The 22,208-nt window shown below is 45.5% G+C and overlaps 1 protein-coding gene and 1 long non-coding RNA gene across 8 annotated transcripts in view; one reads left to right on the plus strand and one right to left on the minus strand.

The window, feature by feature from the left end:
• The window catches only part of LOC140691867 (uncharacterized), a 42,716-nt gene extending 30,971 nt beyond the window's left edge, over nt 1-11,745 (plus strand). Inside the window, exons 2-3 of the long non-coding RNA XR_012067499.1 lie at nt 9,013-9,380; nt 11,130-11,745. This is a non-coding gene — a long non-coding RNA (uncharacterized lncRNA). The remainder of the gene's footprint in view (nt 1-9,012; nt 9,381-11,129) is intronic.
• Nucleotides 1-22,208, minus strand: part of LOC102540146 (protocadherin gamma-C3) — a 175,754-nt gene that overhangs the window by 135,007 nt on the left and 18,539 nt on the right. Inside the window, exon 1 of one of the 7 annotated variants that reach the window (XM_031672157.2) lies at nt 18,778-21,407. The exons of 2 other annotated variants lie outside the window; for them this stretch is intronic. In XM_031672157.2, the coding sequence (XP_031528017.2) occupies nt 18,778-21,201 (2,424 nt within the window). In that variant the 5' untranslated portion in view covers nt 21,202-21,407. Of the gene's footprint in view, nt 1-289; nt 2,895-4,568; nt 7,201-9,032; nt 11,491-13,895; nt 16,465-18,777; nt 21,408-22,208 lie in introns of those variants that run through there. 4 more of the 7 variants (XM_072956074.1, XM_031672164.2, XM_072955999.1 and 1 more) reach the window with 4 other exon arrangements.

Genomic DNA, 22,208 nt, shown 5'->3' on the forward strand with positions numbered 1-22,208 from the left:
TATGTATAATCACCTTCCTTTAAAATACTTCTTTCACTTAAGTCTATGGATATCAGCTAGAGTTTCTAAAATATCCACGTATTATAGAAAAAAGACATTAAGCCCAAAAGATAATTTGAAAGTAAATGGAGAAAGTAACAATTATCAAATTAAATCAAGTTTATCTGTAAATAAAGCAAATAACGATTCACCATTCAAGCAATTGACCGATTTTGAATGTGGCAGAAAAATGATGGAAACAAGTGAAAAAAAATGCTCCAAACATCCCCAGTGAAAAAAGAAAACTCACCTGAACAACTCCTAGCTCTTCTTCCTTTGCGTTTATCTTCTCAGATATCAGGAGAGGCTCGCTTTTCCCGCAGCTCCCCTGGCTGATGAGCGTGTCCGCATAGTTGGGCTGAGGGAAGATCACGTGACTCTTCCGCGAGTCCGCGGTGAGCGACACCTCGTGGGAATAGGTCTGCAGGAAAGCTCGCACCCCGTCCACGCCCACAAACTGAGAGGCAGCCACGCCTGCCAAACGGCCTTTTGAAGCCTGGAGCACGCGAGATGTGTGCCAGCGCCTCAGCCTGAGGGCCAGCAACGCAATGACAAAGGCCAGGAAGACACAGGAGACCGCGGCCACCGCCACCACCAGGTAAAGCGTCAGGCCCGAGTCGTCACGGTTGGTGGAGGGTTCGAGGCTGTCCAAGTCAGCCAGGACGTCTGGGATGCTGTCAGCCACGGCCACCGTGAGCGTGACAGTGGCAGAGAGAGGGGGCTGCCCATGGTCCTGGACCGCCACCACCAGGCTCTGCTTGAGTGCATCTCTGTCCAGCAGGGCCCGCGCTGTGCGCACCTCGCCCGTGTGCAGCCCCACCGCGAAGAGCCCTGGCTCGCTGGCCTTGAGCAGGCGGTAGGACAGCCAGGCGTTCTGGCCTGAGTCTCTGTCCACCGCCACCACCTTGGTCACCAGGTAGCCAGGCTCTGCGGAGCGGGGTGCCAACTCCACACCCGTGGAACCGTCAGTGGGGAGGGCCGGGTACAGGATTTCGGGAGCGTTGTCATTCTGGTCCATCACGAAGAGGTTCAGAGACACGTTGGTACTAAGTGGAGGGTCTCCATTGTCGCTGGCCATCACCCACAGCTGCAGTTCTCTAACCTGCTCATAGTCAAAAGAGCAGAGGGCATACAGGACTCCGGTGTCGGAATTGATGGAAACATAAGATGATAGAGGGGTTGCCTGAAATTTGTACTCAGCCAGAGAGTAAGTGACCTGGGCATTGTTGCCACTGTCGGGGTCGTGCGCGTTCACAGAGAAGATCGAGATGCCTCTGGGGTTGTTTTCTGGGATGTAGGTGTAGTATGAAGTGTGAGGGAAAATGGGAGGGTTGTCATTGATGTCTGCCACTTTCAGGAAGATGTGGTTCTCTGTAGACAAAGGTGGGTTTCCACAGTCAGTGACAGTTACTGTGATATTATAATCTGAGATCTCTTCTCTATCCAGGGCTCTCGTTGTCAATAAGTGGTAATAATTATCAACTGATTTTTCCAATTTAAAGGGCAGGTTCTTGGGAATAGAACATGCAATCTCTCCATTCTCTCCAGAATCACCATCATGCACACTGAACAGTGCAATTATGGTTCCAGGAATACAGTCTTCAGAGACGGAACTGGCGAGAGAGGTAAGGATCACTTCAGGCACATTGTCATTCACATCCTGTACTGTGATCAGTACCTTAGCGCTGGCAAGAAGAGCACCTCCATCCTGAGCTTCCACTTCTATGAGATAGAATCTGGATTCTTCATAATCCAGTGATTGCACAGTTGAGATTTCACCGAGGTTGGAATCAAGTTGGAAAGTCTCTGAAATTTTGTCTTCTTCATTGCGAAAAGAGTAGGTCAATTTCCCATTTATTCCTTCATCTGGATCCGTGGCGGTTAGTGTGAGCAGCCGAGTGCCGACAGGTGTGTTCTCTGGAACACTCACTCTGTATTCGGATTGAGTGAACAGGGGAGCATTATCGTTTGCATCGAGGACCATCACGCGGATGCGCGTGGTACCAGAGAGTACAGGGTCTCCGCCGTCTAAAGCTGTGAGTAGAAGGTCGTGAACAGCTACTTTCTCGCGGTCCAAGGGCTGTTCCAGCACTAGCTCTGGATATTTTTGTCCATCTGTTGCGCTTTTCTCATCCAGAGAGAAGTGCATATTGGAGCTGAGCTGGTAATTCTGGAGGGAGTTCACACCCACGTCCGCATCTCGAGCGAAGGGAAGTACTAACCGCGTTCCCATAGCCGCATTTTCATTAACCTTTACTTTTACTTCCTCATCTCGGAAACGAGGGAAATTATCATTAATATCGATTATTTCTACTTCTACTCCATAGATTTTCATTTTATTCTCAACCAAGATATTAAAACTCACCAGACACGGCGCGCTTTGCGCGCAGAGCTCCTCCCGGTCTATCCTCCCCGCGGTGACCAAGCTGCCGCTTCGCGGGTTCAGTGCAAAGAGCTGCGTCCTACCTCTGGAGACGATGCGGACTCCCCGCTCCGTCAGCTCGCGGGGCTCCAGCCCGAGATCCTTGGTGATGTTGCCTACGAAAGAGCCTTTGTCCAGCTCCTCTGGCACCGAGTAGCGGATCTGCCCGGCCCCGGCCTCCGACAGCGTCCCCAGAAGCATGAAGAGCAGGAACTGCTCTCTGCAGCCCCAACCCCTCAGTGGATCCGCCATTGCCTCGCTCCGACCAGTTTTCTCTTCGCCCTGGTTCCAGTCTGCTGTTTCCTTATTTCTCTAAAGTCAAAGGAAACACAGTCCCCTGTGGAAATGGGAGAGGGGCGCGGGTGGGCGGCTTTTCCCAGGAGCTTATCTGGTCCGCGGAGCTTGTTTAGTGTGGAAGGAGCTGAGAGTCTGGTCTCATCAGCGGCAGCTTCTTTCCCACTTTAGTGAACAGCGACGCTCAGAGTCCTAACCAGTTACTACACCAATTCTGTTTCCATTTCATAAATGTTTAACTGTATTTTATTTCTAATAACTGTATCTTTAATATATTACCATGTGACAGTTTATATTTAATTAAGATTTAATTTTCAAATAGTAGAAGACTTCTGTAAACTTTTGAGATTAATATAATTATTAGATTCTTTTTTACTTCTTTAGAAAAGTTTTATTTAATGTGTCATTGAGCCTGTCCTTTATTTACCTCTTATCTATATTCAGTCCATTTAATCAGGACATTAAAATTCTTTTGTAGGTTTTAAGATTTCGTCTTTTTATTAGGATATATTTATGAAAACATGCCCTTTTGTATATAAAAAATGCCAAGGAAACAAGCCTAGCTTTCAATAGACCTTTGCAAAAAGGACTGTTGAATTATGCAAATTGTATTAGCTATCATATGCAGAAAAATAAAGGGGACTTTTAAAAAACGTTTTGTTACTTGTGAGATCTTCAAGACAGTTTCAAGATTTTCACACTAAGAATATGGCAGCTACATCATATGAGACTGAGAGTTTGAGTTGGATCAACCACGCATTAGTTATATTTTCCTATTACCGTGCATAAATTAGAGTTAGATGTTTTACAGTTACAGCCACCTGGGGGAAATCAGCATAGTGACTGTGGCAGAAAGGGCTTTAGTTCATCACCCATGCAGAAAAACAAGTCCAGATACTTATCAACCAGCAGGCAGTGAGTGACCTTTCTATGTTGACAGATATTTAATGTTATCACCTTTATATAGCAGCAGAAAAAGAAATACCTCATGACTGAAAAATGGACATTTCAGAGAGTCCATTACATGAGAGAAGCAATTTTTACCTAATGATACCTCTACAGGAAGAGAAAGAAAATGAACCTATTTTAATCTATTTTTAGAAAATTCAAAAAATAGTTTTAAGTAAACAAAGTGAGAATAATTTGCATAAGTTCTCTCAATGTACAATTTTTCACAAGAACAATTTGTTATTGTGAATGAGAGAAAAATTTCTCCCATTTATTAAACACACTCCTAATAGCAGACACTGCAGACCTCAAACTGTGCACAACCTTTTATAATTGATCTGGGATCCCAAGACACTTAGCTTGTAAAGATACTTCAGAGTTCTGGTTTTCATGTCAGTCCTACATGTACTCTGCTATTGACAGGCCATGACACCGGGTAAAATCCTTCCTTTCTTTGGTTCCCAGTTACCCCAAACTAGTGAGATGAGGAGATCTCTTTCACTCTTAAGTACGATAATTCTAAGAGAAACTAAAAGTGAAATTAATAAAACTACCCTGAAGGAGAAAGGAATAGCTTACAGTCTCAACAGTAATAAACTTCCAGAGGAAGGAATGTGAAAAGATAAGGAAGAAGAAGAAATATCTTATGTAAAAAACGCTTGTATTTATGGATAAATAAATCTCACTATCAGATAGAAAACCTGTGTCAAAGATTTGGTTAGATAAAATTAAGATGCTTAACACAGAAAACTGCATAAATTCTACCCACAAGACAATAAAACATGAATTGGAGACCTCTACCAAAGTGATTTGTTAAGAAACATTGAAACCCAAGATAAAAAAAGTGAATTAAATTAAAGCTCACCTTTAAAATAGTATCTGAGGTAAATGGGACTCCAGCGTCTCCATGATTAGTACTTGGCACCCAAGAGGTATCTTCGCAGAGGAGATCCCGAGGGGGAACAACTTCTGGGGTCACGTTGAGAAAATTAAATTCTGTCTTAGCTGATTGTGAGGCAACGCACAGATTGTAAGAATAAGGCAATGTTCCCTCACTGTAACTGGGCAGAACCCCAGGTCCAGACTTGGAACTGAGACCAGGCTTAAAGCAGCCCCAGGCAGCGGAGCTGGAGGAGCGCCGCAGGTGTAGGGCGACCGCTAGAATCACCGCAAGGAGGAAGAGCACGGAGATTAAGGCCAAGGCCACCACCAGGTAAAACTGCAGCTCACCTTGGGAGTCAGAGGGCTCTGGGCGGTCACTGAGGTCAGGCAGCGCCTCCTGCAGGCTGTCCGCGAACACCAGGAGCAGCGTGGCGGTGGCCGAGAGGGGCGGCTGTCCCCCATCGCGCACTGCGACCAGCAGGCGCTGGCGGGCCGCGTCCCTGTCGCCCAAGGCCCGCGCCGTGCGCACCTCGCCCGTGCGCAGCCCCAGGCTGAAGAGTCCGGGCTCGCTGGCCTGCAGCACGTGGTAGGACAGCCAGGCGTTGTGCCCAGAGTCGGCGTCCACCGCCACCACCTTGGTGACCAGGTAGCCGGGCTGCGCGGCGCGCGGCACCGTGTCGAAGAGCGCAGAGCCGTCGGGCCCCAGCGCCGGGTACAGCACCCGGGGCGCGTTGTCGTTGCGGTCGCCCACCAGCACGCGCAGGCTCACGTTGGCGCTGAGCGCGGGCGAGCCGTGGTCGCGGGCCTGCAGCGTCAGCTCGAAGGCGCGCAGCTGCTCGTGGTCGAAGGCGCGCTGCGCGAACAGCACGCCGCTCTGCGCGCTCACGGACACGTAGGACGACAGCGCGCGCGGCTCCAGGTCGCTGGCCACGATGGAGTAGGACACGTGGCCGTTGGGCCCCAGGTCGGGGTCAGAGGCGCTGACTTGGGCGATGGAGGCTCCAGGCGGGTTGTTTTCTGCCACGTGGACGAGATAGGAGGTTTGGTGGAAAACTGGAGCGTTGTCGTTTACATCTGCGATGTGCAGCGTGATGCTTTTAGTAGATGAGAGGGGCGGCCTACCTCTGTCGGTGGCCATTATAGTGACGTTGTATTCTGAAATCTCCTCTCGGTCTAGTGCCCTGTCTGTCACTAGCTTGTAATAGTTCTTCGAGTAAGATTTCAGCATAAACTCGGTCTTTCCCAATATTTGGCAGTAAACGTCTCCATTTTCTCCAGAGTCTCTATCTCTCGTTTTTATCAAGGCAATCACTGTTCCTGGTGGTGAATTCTCTGGTAGGGGAGTAAATATCGAAGTCACAACAACTTCAGGTGTACAATCGTTCTCATCGAGAATTTCGACTTGGACACTGCAATGGGCTGCTAGGTCTCCAGAATCTTTTGCTTCTATACCGAGAGTGTAACTATTAGCAATTTCAAAATCAAAATCATCCTTTGTCGTGATTTCTCCTGTTGTTTTATCTAAGTTAAAAAATTGTTCCACTTGTTCATCCACATTATGAAAGGAGTAGGTGATCTCAGCATTTCCGCCCTCATCCTGGTCAGTGGCTGTCACTCGAAGCACTGAAAAGCCCCGGGGCACGCCCTCCCGCAGGCTGACCCTGTACACATCCTGGGTGAACACTGGGGGATTATCGTTCGCATCTGTGACTTGGATTTGGATCTGAGTGGTGCCACTTTGGGGTGGGTCCCCACCGTCCACAGCTGTCAGGACCAGCTGATGAAAATTCTGCTCTTCTCTGTCCAGGGAATGTTTTAAAATCAACTCGGGATATTTACGTCCATCTGGAGTCTGTTTCTCTGTGAGATCAAAGTACTCATTGTCATTAAGGTGGTATCTTTGTAGTGAATTAGGACCAGCATCCGAATCCAGCGCCGGATCTAGCGGAAATGTTTTACCTGGCTTAGTAGATTCTACAATTTTTAAATTAATCTTACTCTGTTTGAATAGTGGAGTGTTGTCATTTATATCCTGCACTATTACTGCTACATGGAAAATACTTAGTGGGTTTTCAGCAACAGTATCAAAATCCAAAATGCACAGAAGCTTCTTCCCACAAATTTGCTCTCGGTCTATCCTCTCACTCACAAGTAAGTCACCACTCTCAGGATTTACAGTGAAATATTCCTTCTCCGCGCTAATCCTTAGCCTCCGAGCCGGCAAGTCCCTAATACTAAGCCCCAGATCCTTGGCGAGGTGTCCTACCACCGAATTCTTGGCCAACTCCTCGGGAATTGAATAGCGAATTTCCTCCGGGAGAGCCCCGCGGAACAAAGACAGTAGGAAGGGCAACAATACCTGCGGCCACAGTGCTGGGCTGTTCCTCTCCGCGCTTGGCTTCATCCTCTGTGCTTGGTCTCCCTTCATTGCTGCTCTGCTCCTTGGCCGGGAGGAGAAATAAGCTGTCCGTGGATGGCAAAACCCGGGGTCAGATCACTTTTCCTGATTTTGTTTTCTGTATCCAAACCTGTACTGGCCTCTTCTGAGTGGCTTGTTTAAGCAGGAAGTTACCCTCCAATGTGCCTCTCATTATCTTCTCTCCCTTCTTTTGACCTACAGCGACGCCCAGAGGTTTTTTCGGGAAACTGCAGTAATGTCTTGTAAATGTTTTGCAAAGGACTATTTTTTCCTTCTTTTTTTGATTTACAAAGAGTATTTATTTGTTTTTAAGTAGGTATACATTTATACAGTTTCAAATTGAAAAGGTACATATTGTGTATTCTATAGGTTCTCCCTCTCTGCTTTCAACAACACATTTCTCCCAGGAGAAATTAGTGTTACATTTACTGTGGGTATGTTTTGTATGGTTCAGCAGGTTTTTATAAATGTTCTCCCCCCAGTTTTACACACAAATGGAAGTATACAGTATACCATGTTCTGCATCTTGCTTTTTTCACTCATTATATCTTGAAGATAATTTTCTATCAGTACATAAAGAGATTTTCCACTTATTTCTTATAGCTATGCAGCAGCCCGGTGTATAGTTGCATAATAATTTATTTAACCAGAAATATTATTTTTTAAAGAAACCCACTGCCTACTCTAACAAAAATATATTTCCATGTGATATTTGGTTACAAATTATCTACTGCTGTCCTAGGAATTTAAAATAAATGTATCACTCTGATTTTGGAATGTATACCTAATGCCAGCATCCAAATATGTCCGTCACAGTTTCAGGACAATTGATATTCCCAAATTATATTTTAGATAATCTCAGATATGATTTGTCTCTCAATATTCATTTATTATTTCCTCTCACCTCTCCCATTGCCAGCTAGTTGTATCATACCACATTCTTGTCTTATTCTATGTATTGCACCAAAATTTCTCATGAAGATAAAAGCATTTACAAACTCAAACTCCTTAAGTTGAACTGAGGCATAGTCCACAATCTATTGCTATGGTTGCCAGATATCCAAAGGTCACCAACTTGCATAGTCCTAGACAGTCATAAATATTTTCCCCAAATCAGATCATCCCAGAGTCAAACAGTGACAGAGATACCTGAGAGCAATTTGAGGGAACAGGGATGAGACTTACTAAGTAGCATAACTCATATTAGTTTGGAATCACAGTCACCCAACCTTTATTAGAGGCTCCCATGATGAAAAAGGAGAGATTTTTTAAAGTTATGTTTTCCTTAGAAATCTAAATGGGTCTTACAGTGGTCCCATCATAGGTAATTTAGAAATTATTAAAATTACTCCTGCAGCCTACTAAATATAAATGAAAAAAATGGGCAATATTTTTGGTAATCACAGAAGCACACCAAAGGGATCACACATAGTCACTGCTGGTGCATCTTACAAACTCCAACAACACAATATTTGAAATATACCAATCCAATTGAGATACTATCTCTGTTAAAGTAGTGTCTAAAAGTTAAACATATTCCCCAATATTTATAAATTGCTACTTGGTCATAATGGAAAATACTTGTTCCAAAGGAAAGAGAACTTCAGGTAAAGTAAATTAGAGTGTAAAAAGAATTTTAACATGCCCAATCCAGATCCAACAAAAACTTCATAATGGAGAATGTGTTAATATGAATTTATATAATTGCCTCCTATTTCATAGTTCTAACTCTATTCTTTCAGTAATGCCTAAAGGAAATGGCTTTAAAGAAGATGGCTAGAAGTATAAAATTAAGACATTGTTACTGAAACTATAACTGAATGACGATTACAAAGGATAAATAATAAATAAATTTTAGGTGTAGTAACGGTTATTGATCATTATTGATCATTATCGTCTGCCTCTCCACTTTAAAGCAACACAACACTAAAACTAGAAGTGCCTTTATTTGACTTATTATGTATCATATAATTGGAGACATTTATGCAGCTCTCTGCCTACGTTTCAGTGTGCCAAGTTTTGACTCACCTGATGAAGACTGGGGTCTCCTTTTGTTTCAAGTAAATCTTGGGGTATCAGAAGAGGCTCACTTTTCTCACAGCTCTCCTGGCTGATGAGCGTGTCCGCATAGTTGGGCTGAGGGAAGATCACGTGACTCTTCCGCGAGTCCGCGGTGAGCGACACCTCGTGGGAATAGGTCTGCAGGAAAGCCCGCACCCCGTCCACGCCCACGAACTGAGAACCCGGCATGCCGGCCAACCCCCTGCCCGAAGCCTGGAGCATACGTGACGAGTGCCAGCGACGCAGTCTGAGAGCTAGTAGAACGATGACAAAAGCGAGGAAGACGCAGGAGACTGCAGCCACCGCCACCACCAGGTAAAGCGTCAGGTCCAAGGTGTCAGGGTCCCCTGAGGGCTTGAGGCTGCCCAGATCAGTCAGTACATCAGGGATGCTGTCAGCCACGGCCACCGTGAGTGTGACAGTGGCAGAGAGAGGGGGCTGGCCGTGGTCTTGGACCGCCACCACCAGGCTCTGCTTGAGTGCATCTCTGTCCAGCAGGGCCCGCGCTGTGCGCACCTCGCCCGTGTGCAGCCCCACCGCGAAGAGCCCTGGCTCGCTGGCCTTGAGCAGGCGGTAGGACAGCCAGGCGTTCTGGCCTGAGTCTCTGTCCACCGCCACCACCTTGGTTACCAGGTAGCCGGGCTCTGCGGAGCGGGGTGCCAGCTCCACACCGGTGGACCCGTCAGTGGGGAGGGCAGGGTAAAGAATCTCAGGTGTGTTGTCGTTCTGGTCCATCACAAAGAGGGTCAGAGACACATTGCTGCTGAGTGGAGGGTTCCCACTGTCACTGGCTGTCACCAGTAGCTGCAGATCTCTAACCTGCTCATAGTCGAAGGAGCGCAGGGCATACAATACACCTGTATCAGAGTTGATGGAGACATAGGAGGAGAGAGGTGCCCCCTGCAGTGTGTCCTCAGCCAGAGAGTAGGTGACCCTTGAATTCTCATTACTGTCAGGATCATGGGCAATCACAGAGAAGATGGAGGCTCCCGTGGGGTTGTTTTCCAGAATGTAGGCAGAGTAGGAAGCATGCGGGAAGACAGGCGGGTTGTCATTGATGTCTGTCACTTTCAGGGAGATATGTGTTTCTGTAGACAATGGTGGAGTTCCATGGTCAGTGGCAGTTATGGTGATGTTATATTCTGAGACTTCTTCCCTATCCAGAGTTCTGTGTGTCAACAACCGATGATAATTTCCAAAGGTCTTTTCAAGTGTGAATGGCAGATTATCTGGAATAGAACATGTGACAAGGCCATTCTCTCCTGAATCACTGTCAAGCACATTGAAAAGTGCAATTACCGTGCCTGGGGAAGAAGTTTCTTGGATAGAGCTGATCAGAGATGTAACTGTGACTTCTGGAGCATTGTCATTTACATCCAGAATTGTCACCAGTACCTTACTTCTGGCTCGGAGACCAGGCCCATCGTGGGCTTCTATATCTATATCATAGAATCCAGAGTCCTCATAATCCAAATCCCCCAGTATTGTTATATCCCCAGTCAGAGAATTCAACTGGAACAGCTGGGATATTTTATCTCTTACTTTCCGGAAAGAATATGTCACTTCTCCATTGGCTCCTTCATCTGGATCAGTGGCTTTTACAGTGAGTAGCCGGGAGCCCACCGGCACGTTCTCCCGCACACTCACGTGGTACTCGGGCTGAGTGAATACGGGAGCATTGTCGTTAGTATCCACAAGCGTTACTTGAATCCTGGCAGTGCCAGAGTGAGCCTGGTCGCCTCCGTCGAAGGCGGTGAGAACGAGGTGGTGAACAGCCTCTTCCTCGCGGTCCAGGGTGCGCTCCAACACCAGCTCAGGGTACTTAATTCCGTCTGCTCCGCTTTGCACATCCAAGGAGAAGTGAACATTCGAGCTGAGCTGGTAACCCTGCAGGGAGTTTGTCCCTATATCCGGGTCAAAAGCTTCAGGAAGAGGAAATCTTGTCCCAGGATTTTCGTTTTCAGTGACTTTTATTTCCCTTTGCTCTGACCCAAAGTTGGGCGCATTATCATTAACATCAATTATTTCCACTTCTACTCCAAAAATCTTCACTTTGTCCTCTAGGAGAATCTCCAGGTTTACTACACATTTTGGAGATCTGTCACAGAGCTCTTCCCGGTCTATTCTGCCCTCGGTGACCAAGCTACCGCTTCGCAGGTGCAGAGCAAAGAGCTGCGTCTTACCTCTGGAGACGATGCGGACTCCGCGCTCCGCCAGCTCCCGGGGTTGCAGCCCTAGGTCTTTGGCGATGTTGCCCACGAAGGAGCCTTTCTCCAGCTCCTCAAGAACCGAGTAGCGGATCTGTTCGGCCCGGGTTTCCCACAGGACCCCCAAGAGAACGCAGATCCCGATCAGCAGGCTGCAGTCTAGGCGATGAGGAGGAGCCGCCATTACAGCCCCGCGGCGGAATAGCTTGCGCTCGGGTGTTCCCTTGGTGGAGGCCTGAGGAGCTCCAGGATCTTCGGGGTCCAAGATAATGTCTTTCACCGTTGGATGTTGGAGTTCTCGGGGTCCAGTTTGAAGCTTTCTAAAGCCTCAGAGCCAGTGCTTTGTTATGCAGAAATTTTGTGGTTTGGATTAAATTCCTGATTCTTTTTTTCCCCGATTGGTGAACAGCGACACTCAGAGTCCTAACCTGTTATTGCAACCTATTCTTGGTAAATAAACCATCACTTGTGTACACCATTTCTTTTCCCTTTTCTGTTTTCCCCAAATAATAAAAGTCCAAACCCGCTGTTTTATTTGCAATGAAAATCTAGAAATTATCTAAAGCTTCCTGTACAATAAGCCTTATAATTTGTTTTTTCAAAGACGTGCTTTTTTGGTAAGAATTTTTCCTACCTCTTTTAAATTTTTGCATTATTTTTTCTCATAGCCCAATTTCAATACAGTGTATTGCATAAGGGACATATTTTTCCCTCCCAGAAACAAGGCTATACTTGAAGAATGAAAGAATAAGTAGATGAAAAGACAACGTCCAGGAAGGTAGAGGTCGGGGCTCCCGTCGCAACCTATGCAGAAAAAAGTTTTCTCACGTGGATTGGCCCTTTAGAATCTGTGGCAACTTTTCAATTCCCTTGTAAGAAAATATCTACTGTTTGAGAGTTAGTCTCCTGTGCAGATGGACTTGGCAAAATGTGGTAATAGGTTTGAGAAGGACATTTGCTCATTAATCTTATTTAAGAAGATTTTAGGCCACAAGTTATATCTGTGATTGTCATGTTCACAGTGAGTCCTCAAACTCTAGAACAGCACCTTTCATAGAGTATCCACTGAAATAATTTTTCAGTGTTTAATGAATGCAGCAGCAAAGCCTAAAACAATGGGTGAATAACCGATCCTAAAAATAAATGATAAAGTTGAGAAGACAGAAAAGGTAAACTGAAGCACTGCAAAAGCAGACAAGGTTTCAGTGATCCTTTCCACATTAGGACATATCCAGAAAGTATTGTTTTACTACTATTTATAAGTTTACCTTAGTCGCAATGTTAGAAATAACCAGTACAAGGAAATATTTCAGTAACTATATATTAATTCAGTAATCTGTATATTATTATTGCATTTTTCAAAGTTTTCTTATTCATGACTACTTAGACTAATTTACTAATCTGAGAAAACTTGAGATAAAGCAGCAAGTACCCATTCTCTATATTATTACTCATATAATAATTAGTTTCTAGAAATCACCCATAAAGTTTGACCAGACAAAAAAGAATCCATTAACTATTCAGTTTTTAAATTCTCAGACTTTGAAGAGTAGATTAGAGGTATTTTTCACAATCCTCAAAGGACTCACAAACTGCTGGGAATTGGAAAGTAAAATAAAAGGCTTTGAAAAAAAATTGACTCACTTCTCAGAAATCTAGTCTCAAGAAATATGGAAAAGGTTCCATATACAAAAATGTTCATTATATTTTCCCAAAAAAAGTTCATTACATTCCTTATTATTATAGTGACAAAGTAGAAAGGGTATAAAATCAATTATTTTAAAATGGTCAAGAAAACTAGTCTTTTTTTTTCTTTCTCCCCTCCCCTCAGCCCTTGGCAAACACTAACCTTTATTCTGTCACTGTGCATCTGTAATAGGATGTACGTATTCTGGGTGTTTCACACAAATGCAATCACATAATATGCAGCATTTTGTGTCTGCCTTCATAATGTTTCCGTCAGCGTTGTTGCATGTATCAGACTTTCATGCCTTTTTATGGATGAACAATAGTCCATTATATGGACACACCAAATTTTGTTTATTCATCCATTGACAGCCATTGAGGTTGAAGAAAACTATTCTTGACAGATTATGAAGTGGGAATAAAGACCCAAAATTAGTCATTCAAATGTAAAACCTGGCAGTCTTTGCTACATGTGATAAGGCAAAACAGCACGAAGAGACTTAATCATTGGAAAGCTATATTTAAAATGCACATCACGGAAAAAGATAAATAGAATGTATTTGATGAAGATGAACAGAAACTTTAACTTACGCAGAAACAACTCAATACAGTTATAAAGAGTAAAACTTGAAAAAAAAGAGTATTACACATCAACTAAGTAATATTGCCCTATTACTAAGGGTGGTGATATCAAAGAAAATGCTGTCTTTAGCAAGATTTGTTAACCATACAGAAATGTCAACAGTACCAACTAAGAAATAGTAATTAGATAACTGCCAAGACTACTGAGCAATCAAGGAACCAATCCCCAACAATCCAATACACCTCCCTCTTCCACTACCATCACTAGAAAAACGAACAAGGACCAAAACTAATCATGCACTATTGAGAATAAAACACAGTAGTCTAAAATTTAAGTAAGTCTGCAAAAACTCACGTGATAGGGAAAAGAGGAATCATAAGCGATTTGGGAGTCTTCATTACTGGCACATACATCCATAGAAGGATCTTCATCTAGGAGATCCCTTGGAGGACCCGTTTCCGGGGCCACGTTGTGAAAATTAAATTTGGTATTTGCTGAATGTGAGGCAACGCACAGATTGTAGGAATAGGGCAATGTTCCCTCATAGTTGCAGGGAACCCTCGGTCCAGACTTGGAACCGAGACCAGGCTTAAAGCAGCTCCAGACAGCGGGGAAGGAGCGTCGCAGGCGCAGTGCGATCATTAGAGTCACCGCAAGGAGGAAGAGCACGGAGATCAAAGCCAAGGCCACCACCAGGTAAAACTGCAGATCACCTTGGGGGTCAGAGGGCTCTGGGCGGTCACTGAGGTCAGGCAGCGCCTCCTGCAGGCTGTCCGCGAACACCAGGAGCAGCGTGGCGGTGGCCGAGAGGGGCGGCTGTCCCCCATCGCGCACTGCGACCAGCAGGCGCTGGCGGGCCGCGTCCCTGTCGCCCAAGGCCCGCGCCGTGCGCACCTCGCCCGTGCGCAGCCCCAGGCTGAAGAGTCCGGGCTCGCTGGCCTGCAGCACGTGGTAGGACAGCCAGGCGTTGTGCCCAGAGTCGGCGTCCACCGCCACCACCTTGGTGACCAGGTAGCCGGGCTGCGCGGCGCGCGGCACCGTGTCGAAGAGCGCAGAGCCGTCGGGCCCCAGCGCCGGGTACAGCACCCGGGGCGCGTTGTCGTTGCGGTCGCCCACCAGCACGCGCAGGCTCACGTTGGCGCTGAGCGCGGGCGAGCCGTGGTCGCGGGCCTGCAGCGTCAGCTCGAAGGCGCGCAGCTGCTCGTGGTCGAAGGCGCGCTGCGCGAACAGCACGCCGCTCTGCGCGCTCACGGACACGTAGGACGACAGCGCGCGCGGCTCCAGGTCGCTGGCCACGATGGAGTAGGACACGTGGCCGTTGGGCCCCAGGTCGGGGTCAGAGGCGCTGACTTGGGCGATGGAGGCTCCAGGGGGATTGTTTTCTGCCACATGGACGACATAGGAGGCCTGGTGGAAAACTGGAGCGTTGTCGTTGACGTCACTGATGTGCAGGGTGACGCTTCTGCTGGAGGAGAGAGAGGGCTTGCCTCTGTCGGTGGCTGTGATGGTGACATTGTACTCTGCCCTGTGCTCCCGGTCTAGGGCACCGTTAATCACCAGCTTGTAATAATTCTTGGAGGTGGATTCTAATTTGAAGGGGACTTCTTCTTGAATATAGCATGTCACCAGGCCATTTTGCCCAGAATCCTGGTCTCGCACTTTAATGAGTGCTATTACGGTTCCAAGGTCTGAGTCCTCAGGAATTTGGCTAGAGAGGGACACGAATGTCACATCTGGGGCATTGTCATTCTCATCAACAATTTCAATGTGAACATTACAGTGAGCTGTGTGTACCCCTCTATCCTTGGCTTCTATACCCAACATATACATGCTTGTCTCTTCAAAGTCCAAGGTACCATTGGTTGTGATTTCACCAGTATTTGGATTGAGAATGAAAAGAAGGCTGGTACTTGTCGGGGCATTGAGGAAGGCATAGGTGATTTCTGCATTAATGCCCTCATCCTGGTCAGTGGCCATTACCTGCAGCACGGAGATTCCCCGGGACACATTTTCTTGGAGGCTAACCCTGTATGTGTCCTGACTGAACACCGGAGCATTATCATTGGCATCGGTAACCTGTATCCGGATCTGGGTAGTGCCGCTTAGAGGAGGGTCCCCACCATCCACAGCAGTCAGGGTTAAGTGGTGATAGCTCTGCTGTTCTCTGTCCAGAGGTTTTTCCAGCAGTAATTCTGGGTATTTACTTCCATCGGGACTTTCCTTCGTTGACAGAGAGAAGTAATCATTGGGGTTGATGGTATATATCTTCAGTGAGTTACTTTTTACATCTGCATCTTGTGCAGAATCCAGAGGGAATTTTACCCCTGGTAAGGCTGACTCGCAGATTTCCAAGTCAATGCCTTTTGCAATGAACCATGGTGCATTGTCATTAATGTCTTGAATTGCAACAATCACATGGAAAATATTCATTGGGTTTTCAGTGACCATTTCAAATTCTAGTGCACACTCAGATTTCCTCCCACAAATCTTCTCTCGATCTATCCTACCATTCACTAACAAATCCCCACTCTCTGTACTCACGTTGAAAAAATCCTCTGCACTAATCCGCAGTTTTCGAGCTGGCAACTCCTTGACGCTGAGCCTCAGATCCTTGGCCAGGTTCCCCACCCTTGAGCCCTTGGCCAACTCCTCTGGAATAGAGTACTGGATCTGCTGAGAGATGGCCCCACACAACAAAGACAGCACGAAGAGAAAGAGTACCTGACTTTTCATTGTTTCAGCTTTTCTGAAGCTCCTTAGCATTTCTTGAATTCTCTGGAAAGCTGATCTTCAAGATGCCTATGGGGTATTTAAAAAATCAATGACAGCACCCTGGACTTCTGTGATTTGAGGGTAGGACTTGACTGTTAGGCGCTTTAGGGTGCACAGGAGCCGAGTCTGCGCTCTGATATGCACAAGACAGGACAAGGTAGAAAAACACTCTGCCCGTTTCTTCTGCAGAACTGAGAACCCTTATCTTCCCTCTGGTCAACAGCGGCGCCCAGAGGTTTTCTGGGAAAACTGCATATAGCCCAACTATTTCTCAAAGTATAAGCTCTTGAATCTATATATCTTGTCTTTTTACTTGTTGGAAAGAACAAACTATTCAAACTTCCCATTTAATCTGATATTTTCTAGTTTTTTTATCATCTTATAAGTGTTGCCATTATTTTATATTCTTCTCTTTTCATTGAAGTTTTTTGTAAGTCATACAATTTTTTTTTTCAGTTTTGGGGGCAAAAGTATCTTCAGTGATTCCAATGTATAAACACTGGCATGACTAGTGCAGATGTAACCAATTAGATTAGATCTAATCTTTGCAAAAAAGAGTTAGTCCAAGCCCTAGACTTATTTTACTGTATTGCTTATTATTTTAAAACATAGATAATCCTCCCACTAAGTATAAAGGAAACTTATATTTTGTTAGAGACACCAGTCTAGTATTTGGACACACACACATGCTTTTATAAAACTGAATCTTGTGTAAGCCATATTTACTTTTATGAAACCAGTGCTTTACTATATGAATCTATACACAATATTTCTTAGTGCCAATTCTGAGCTCCAGTCTGTTAATACCATTATTAAATGAAGTGAGTTTGAGTTTGAGTTGATCACTGGTAAATCCTGGAGAGGCATTGAGACTTCTTAGACACTTCATTTTGAAACTTACCTGTAATCCCTGAACTGATCTTGGGTAACTAAAACAAATACTTTTATTTCAAATGCACTACCAAATTAGACACCAACTCAACAATTTATTCTATTATTTTGCAGTGCTAATCCATACTCATCTTATACTGCAGTCAAGACAGACTATTATGTTTTCCTAAGACATCCTTCCCTTGTTGTCCCAACTTCATAACTTTATACTTTCTGTTCCTTTTACTAAAAACCCTCCTTCCTTTCTATTGTAATGAATTCTTCCCCATCATTTAAAAAATTCTTTTTATCAAAAATGGGATGTCTGAGACTCCTTATTATCCGTATTCTATATTCAACTAGATGCCATTGTACTCTGTGCATTTTCACAATGTATAGATATGTAGCTACATTTTATATGGAATCCTTAGAAAATTATCTTTGAATGTCTAAAGTTCCCTGGGCAGTAGCCATTTAATATTTTTTCTCATTACAAGGAAATTTATATTAATATTCTAAAGATTTTTCCTTAAAAATTATTCCAATGGTAACATGCTTTTTTTTCTGTGATGCATTTGCATGTTTGAATGAGAACACACATTTTTGAATGTACCTCTTCCTAATATATTGAGGGAGAGATGTGTTCCTCTGTTTGAGATCTAATGAAATATATTTTTGCCTAATTTTGGATGACTCTCTGATGCATCTTTATGGGTGAATGTAATTTCATAAATTTCAAAATGGGCCAACAATTTCCAGTACAAGAAAGTTGTTAGGACTCCGACACTATTGTTGAAGTGGATGGCCTGGAAATCTCTAACAGAGGCTGAGACATATCTCCTTACATTTCAAAATCCTTCTGAAAGAAGAAATGCCACTCCAAGACTCATAATACTTTAGGCAACTGAGCTTCCCATGTTCAGACAAAAGGCTGAAATCCATATGAATACACACACACAAACACACACACACTTTAAGTATACATAATAGAGACTACATGCTAGGTAAAAGAATTTGACCAACCTCTATGTTTTTTTACCCTATCATTTTTATGTCATCAGGTTGAAGAGAATTCAGTCTGGCTTGCAAGGAGTTAAGAATCACATTATAAGAGCCTAAGATACCATATATGTATATCAGGATAGGCTAAGTAGGCTGGAGTGATAAACTTCATCATAGGGACTTACAATGAAAAAGGTCTACTTATCACAGGTATACAGATCAATGCTGGGTCATCCAAGGCTCTTCTCTCATGGTGGTTATTCAAGGACCCAAGTAGAAGGCTCAGTCACAATTTCAAAGAGTAAGTCAGAGGTCTGGCAATTCTCACAGTGGCAACTAGAGCTTCCTCCAGGAAGAGACTCATATACTTTCATTCACAATGTATAGGTCAGAACTATTTACTAGGCCCATCAGCCTTACCAGGCCAGGAAGTGCAGCCCCACCATAATTCCAGAAGAAAAAAGGAACACGTATTTAAACAGAACTAATGACTACTGCATTGCTTTTTTCTTCCAAATAAATGAGCATTGAAGCTTTATAATAACCACACTGGCATAATTGTTCTTTATGATATTCAAAGAAAGAAACTCACCTGAAGTTGCTTGGGGTCTCCTTTCATTTCAAGTAAATCTTGAGATATCAAGAGAGGCTCGCTTTTCTCACAGCTCTCCTGGCTGATGAGCGTGTCCGCGTAGTTGGGCTGCGGGAAGATCACGCGACTCTTCCGCGAGTCCGCGGTGAGCGACACCTCGTGGGAATAGGTCTGCAGGAAAGCCCGCACCCCGTCCACGCCCACGAACTGAGAGGCGGGCACGCCCGCCAGTCCGCCTCCTGAAGCCTGCAGCACGCGCGACGTGTGCCAGCGCCTCAGCCTGAGCGCCATTAGCACGATGACAAAGGCCAGGAAGACACAGGAGACCGTGGCCACCGCCACCACCAGGTACAACGTGAGGACCGAGTCGTCAGGGTTGGCGGGAGATTCAAGGCTTCCGAAGTCAGCCAGGACGTCGGGTATGCTGTCGGCTACCGCGACAGTGAGCGTGACGGTGGCAGAGAGAGGGGGCTGCCCATGGTCCTGCACTGCCACCACCAGGCTCTGCTTGAGCGCATCTCTGTCCAGCAGGGCCCGCGCTGTGCGCACCTCGCCCGTGTGCAGCCCCACCGCGAAGAGCCCTGGCTCGCTGGCCTTGAGCAGGCGGTAGGACAGCCAGGCGTTCTGGCCTGAGTCTCTGTCCACCGCCACCACCTTGGTCACCAGGTAGCCAGGCTCTGCGGAATGGGGTGCCAGCTCCACACCCGTGGAACCGTCCGTAGGTAGAGCAGGGTACAGGATTTCGGGTGCATTGTCATTCTGGTCCATTACGAACAGGCTCAGAGACACGTTGCTGCTTAGTGGAGGATTCCCACTGTCACTGGCTGTCACCAGTAGCTCCAGGTCTCTAACCTGCTCATAGTCAAAGGAACGCAAGGCATACAGGACTCCAGTGTCTGAGTTGATGGAGACATAAGTGGAGAGAGGCACCCCCTGGATGGTATCCTCAGTCAGAGCGTAAGTGATTTGGGCATTCTCGGTGCTGTCAGGGTCGTGGGCGGTCACAGAGAAGATGGAGGCTCCCCTCGGGTTGTTTTCAGGAATGTAGGCAGAATAGGAGGCATGAGTGAAGGCAGGTGGATTGTCATTGATGTCTGCCACATGCAGGGTGATGTGAGTGTCTGTAGACAGTGGCGGGCTTCCCCCATCTGTAGCTCTCAGAGTGATGTTATATTCAGACACCTGTTCACGGTCCAGGGATCTGGCTGTCACTAAGCGGTAATACTGGTCTATTGATTTCTCTAAATTAAATGGCATATTTCCCAGAACAAAAATGGTGACTTGGCCATTTTGCTCAGAATCCCGGTCATGTACATTGATAAGGGCAATTTCCTTTCCAGCTGTAGCTTCTTCAAGGACTGATTCTGTGAGAGAAGTGATTGTAACTTCTGGGGCGTTGTCATTCACATCCAGAACTGTGACTAGAATCTTAGCTTTTGAAAGGAGACCTGGTCCATCTTGTGCTTCAATTTTAATTTCATAGGACGTGGCATCCTCATAATCTAGACTTTTTAATATTGATAACTCTCCAGTCACTGAGTCGAGATAAAAAATTTGATCGATTTTTCCAGGCATTCTATCTAGTACATAGGACACTTGTGCATTGAATCCCTCATCAGGGTCGGTGGCATTCACCGTGAGCAGCCGGGTGCCCACCGGCAAGTTCTCTTGAACACTTACTTGATACTCAAGCTGAGTAAATACTGGTGGATTGTCATTTGCATCCAGAACTACCACCTGGATGCACAAATGACTAGAGTGGACAGGATCACCACCATCAGAAGCAATGAGGACAAGCTGGTGAACTTTCTTTTCCTCTCGGTCCAGAGCCTGCTCCAGCACCAACTCTGGGTACTTGGCCCCATCAGAGACACTCTTCACAGCCAGAGAAAAGTAGTCATTGGGGTTGAGCTGATAGTTCTGCAAAGAGTTCATACCCACATCTGGGTCAAATGCAGTTTTAAGTGGAAATCGAGTTCCAGGAGCTGTTAGTTCAGCAATTTTTATTTCTAATTCCTCTGTTAGAAAATCAGGAGCATTGTCATTAATGTCTTCAATTTCTATTTCTACTTCAAAAATTTTCAGTTTGTCTTCAACCAGGATATTAAATTTTACTACACACCGCGCGCTCTGAGCGCAGAGCTCCTCCCGGTCTATCCTGCCCGCGGTGACCAAGCTGCCGCTTCGCGGATTCAGAGCAAAGAGCTGCGTCCTACCTCTGGAGACGATGCGGACTCTGCGCTCCACCAGCTCCCTGGGCTCCAGCCCTAGGTCCTTGGCGATGTTGCCCACGAAGGAGCCTTTGTCCAGCTCCTCTGGCACCGAGTAGCGGATCTGCCCGCATCCGGTCTTGCACAGCGTCCCCAGAAGCGCGCACAGCAGGGCCAGTCCTCTGCCGTTTCTGAATCTCGGATGACTGGTCATTTCCTTTTTGGTGAATTATTTTTTCTGAATTGGGTTCCAATTTTCCACGACGGACTCCAAACTTATTTTCTCAAGGACCTAAGCCTTTCATGGGCCTAATTTATAGATCACAGAGCTGGCTAACTGAGAGGGTGAGCTTTGGAGAAGCCCCGGATCTTCTGAGTGTATTTTCCTGGTGCTTTGCTCTTTGGAAACAAGAAAATGGACTGACTCTTAAGCGGCGTTTTCCTCCTTGAGTGGTGAACAGCGACGCTCAGAGGCCTAACCGTTTACTGCACCCTCTCAGACAAACCCAATTCAGTACTTTTTAAGTTTATCAGCGCCTGAAATCCTTTTTACCAGAGGTAATGGGATCGGTGTTTATTTCACATAATTGAATCGCTATATGTTAAGCGATGTGGCTTCAAGCTATCTTCCTTGGGAAGCCATGCACTAACATTAATGCCACCAATATTGCTTCAAACATGCTGAAGATACTGTTTTGAAATACTCAAAGTTGAAGAACTGCACAGAAGTGTAAGTCGTATTTATAGGTTATGCCTCTTGAAATCTGTCTTTGATAGCCTGACATCTTAGTTTCAATATTTTCTATTTTACCCACTCATTGAACAAGCATGTAATTGAGTGTCTGACAATACCTGAGGACTTAAGATGAACGATATGAATACAGCCACTTCCTTCACAGAATTATAAGGATATAAAAGCAAACAAGGCATTATAGTGCATTGAGATAACCACCATAATGGGAGAAGCAAAGGGAAATGGGAGGGCCTCCAACCTGGCCTTGGAGGTTAGCAAAGGCTTTCCCAAGAAACATGAGAGGAGTGGATCAGGGATAAGGCCTGGCTGTGAGAGAGAAATCAGAGAACTTCAGGGTACTGAAAATAGTCCACTTGGCCTAAATCTAGACTGTGAAGATGTTTTTAAGGACCAAAACTAAAAGTAGTAGAGATAAACGTTTGTTTTATATTCCAGAAACCCTTTTCCTGTATTCATTTTCCTCTTCA

This window comes from Vicugna pacos, chromosome 3, assembly GCF_048564905.1.
Source record: "Vicugna pacos chromosome 3, VicPac4, whole genome shotgun sequence".
NCBI lineage: Eukaryota > Metazoa > Chordata > Mammalia > Artiodactyla > Camelidae > Vicugna > Vicugna pacos.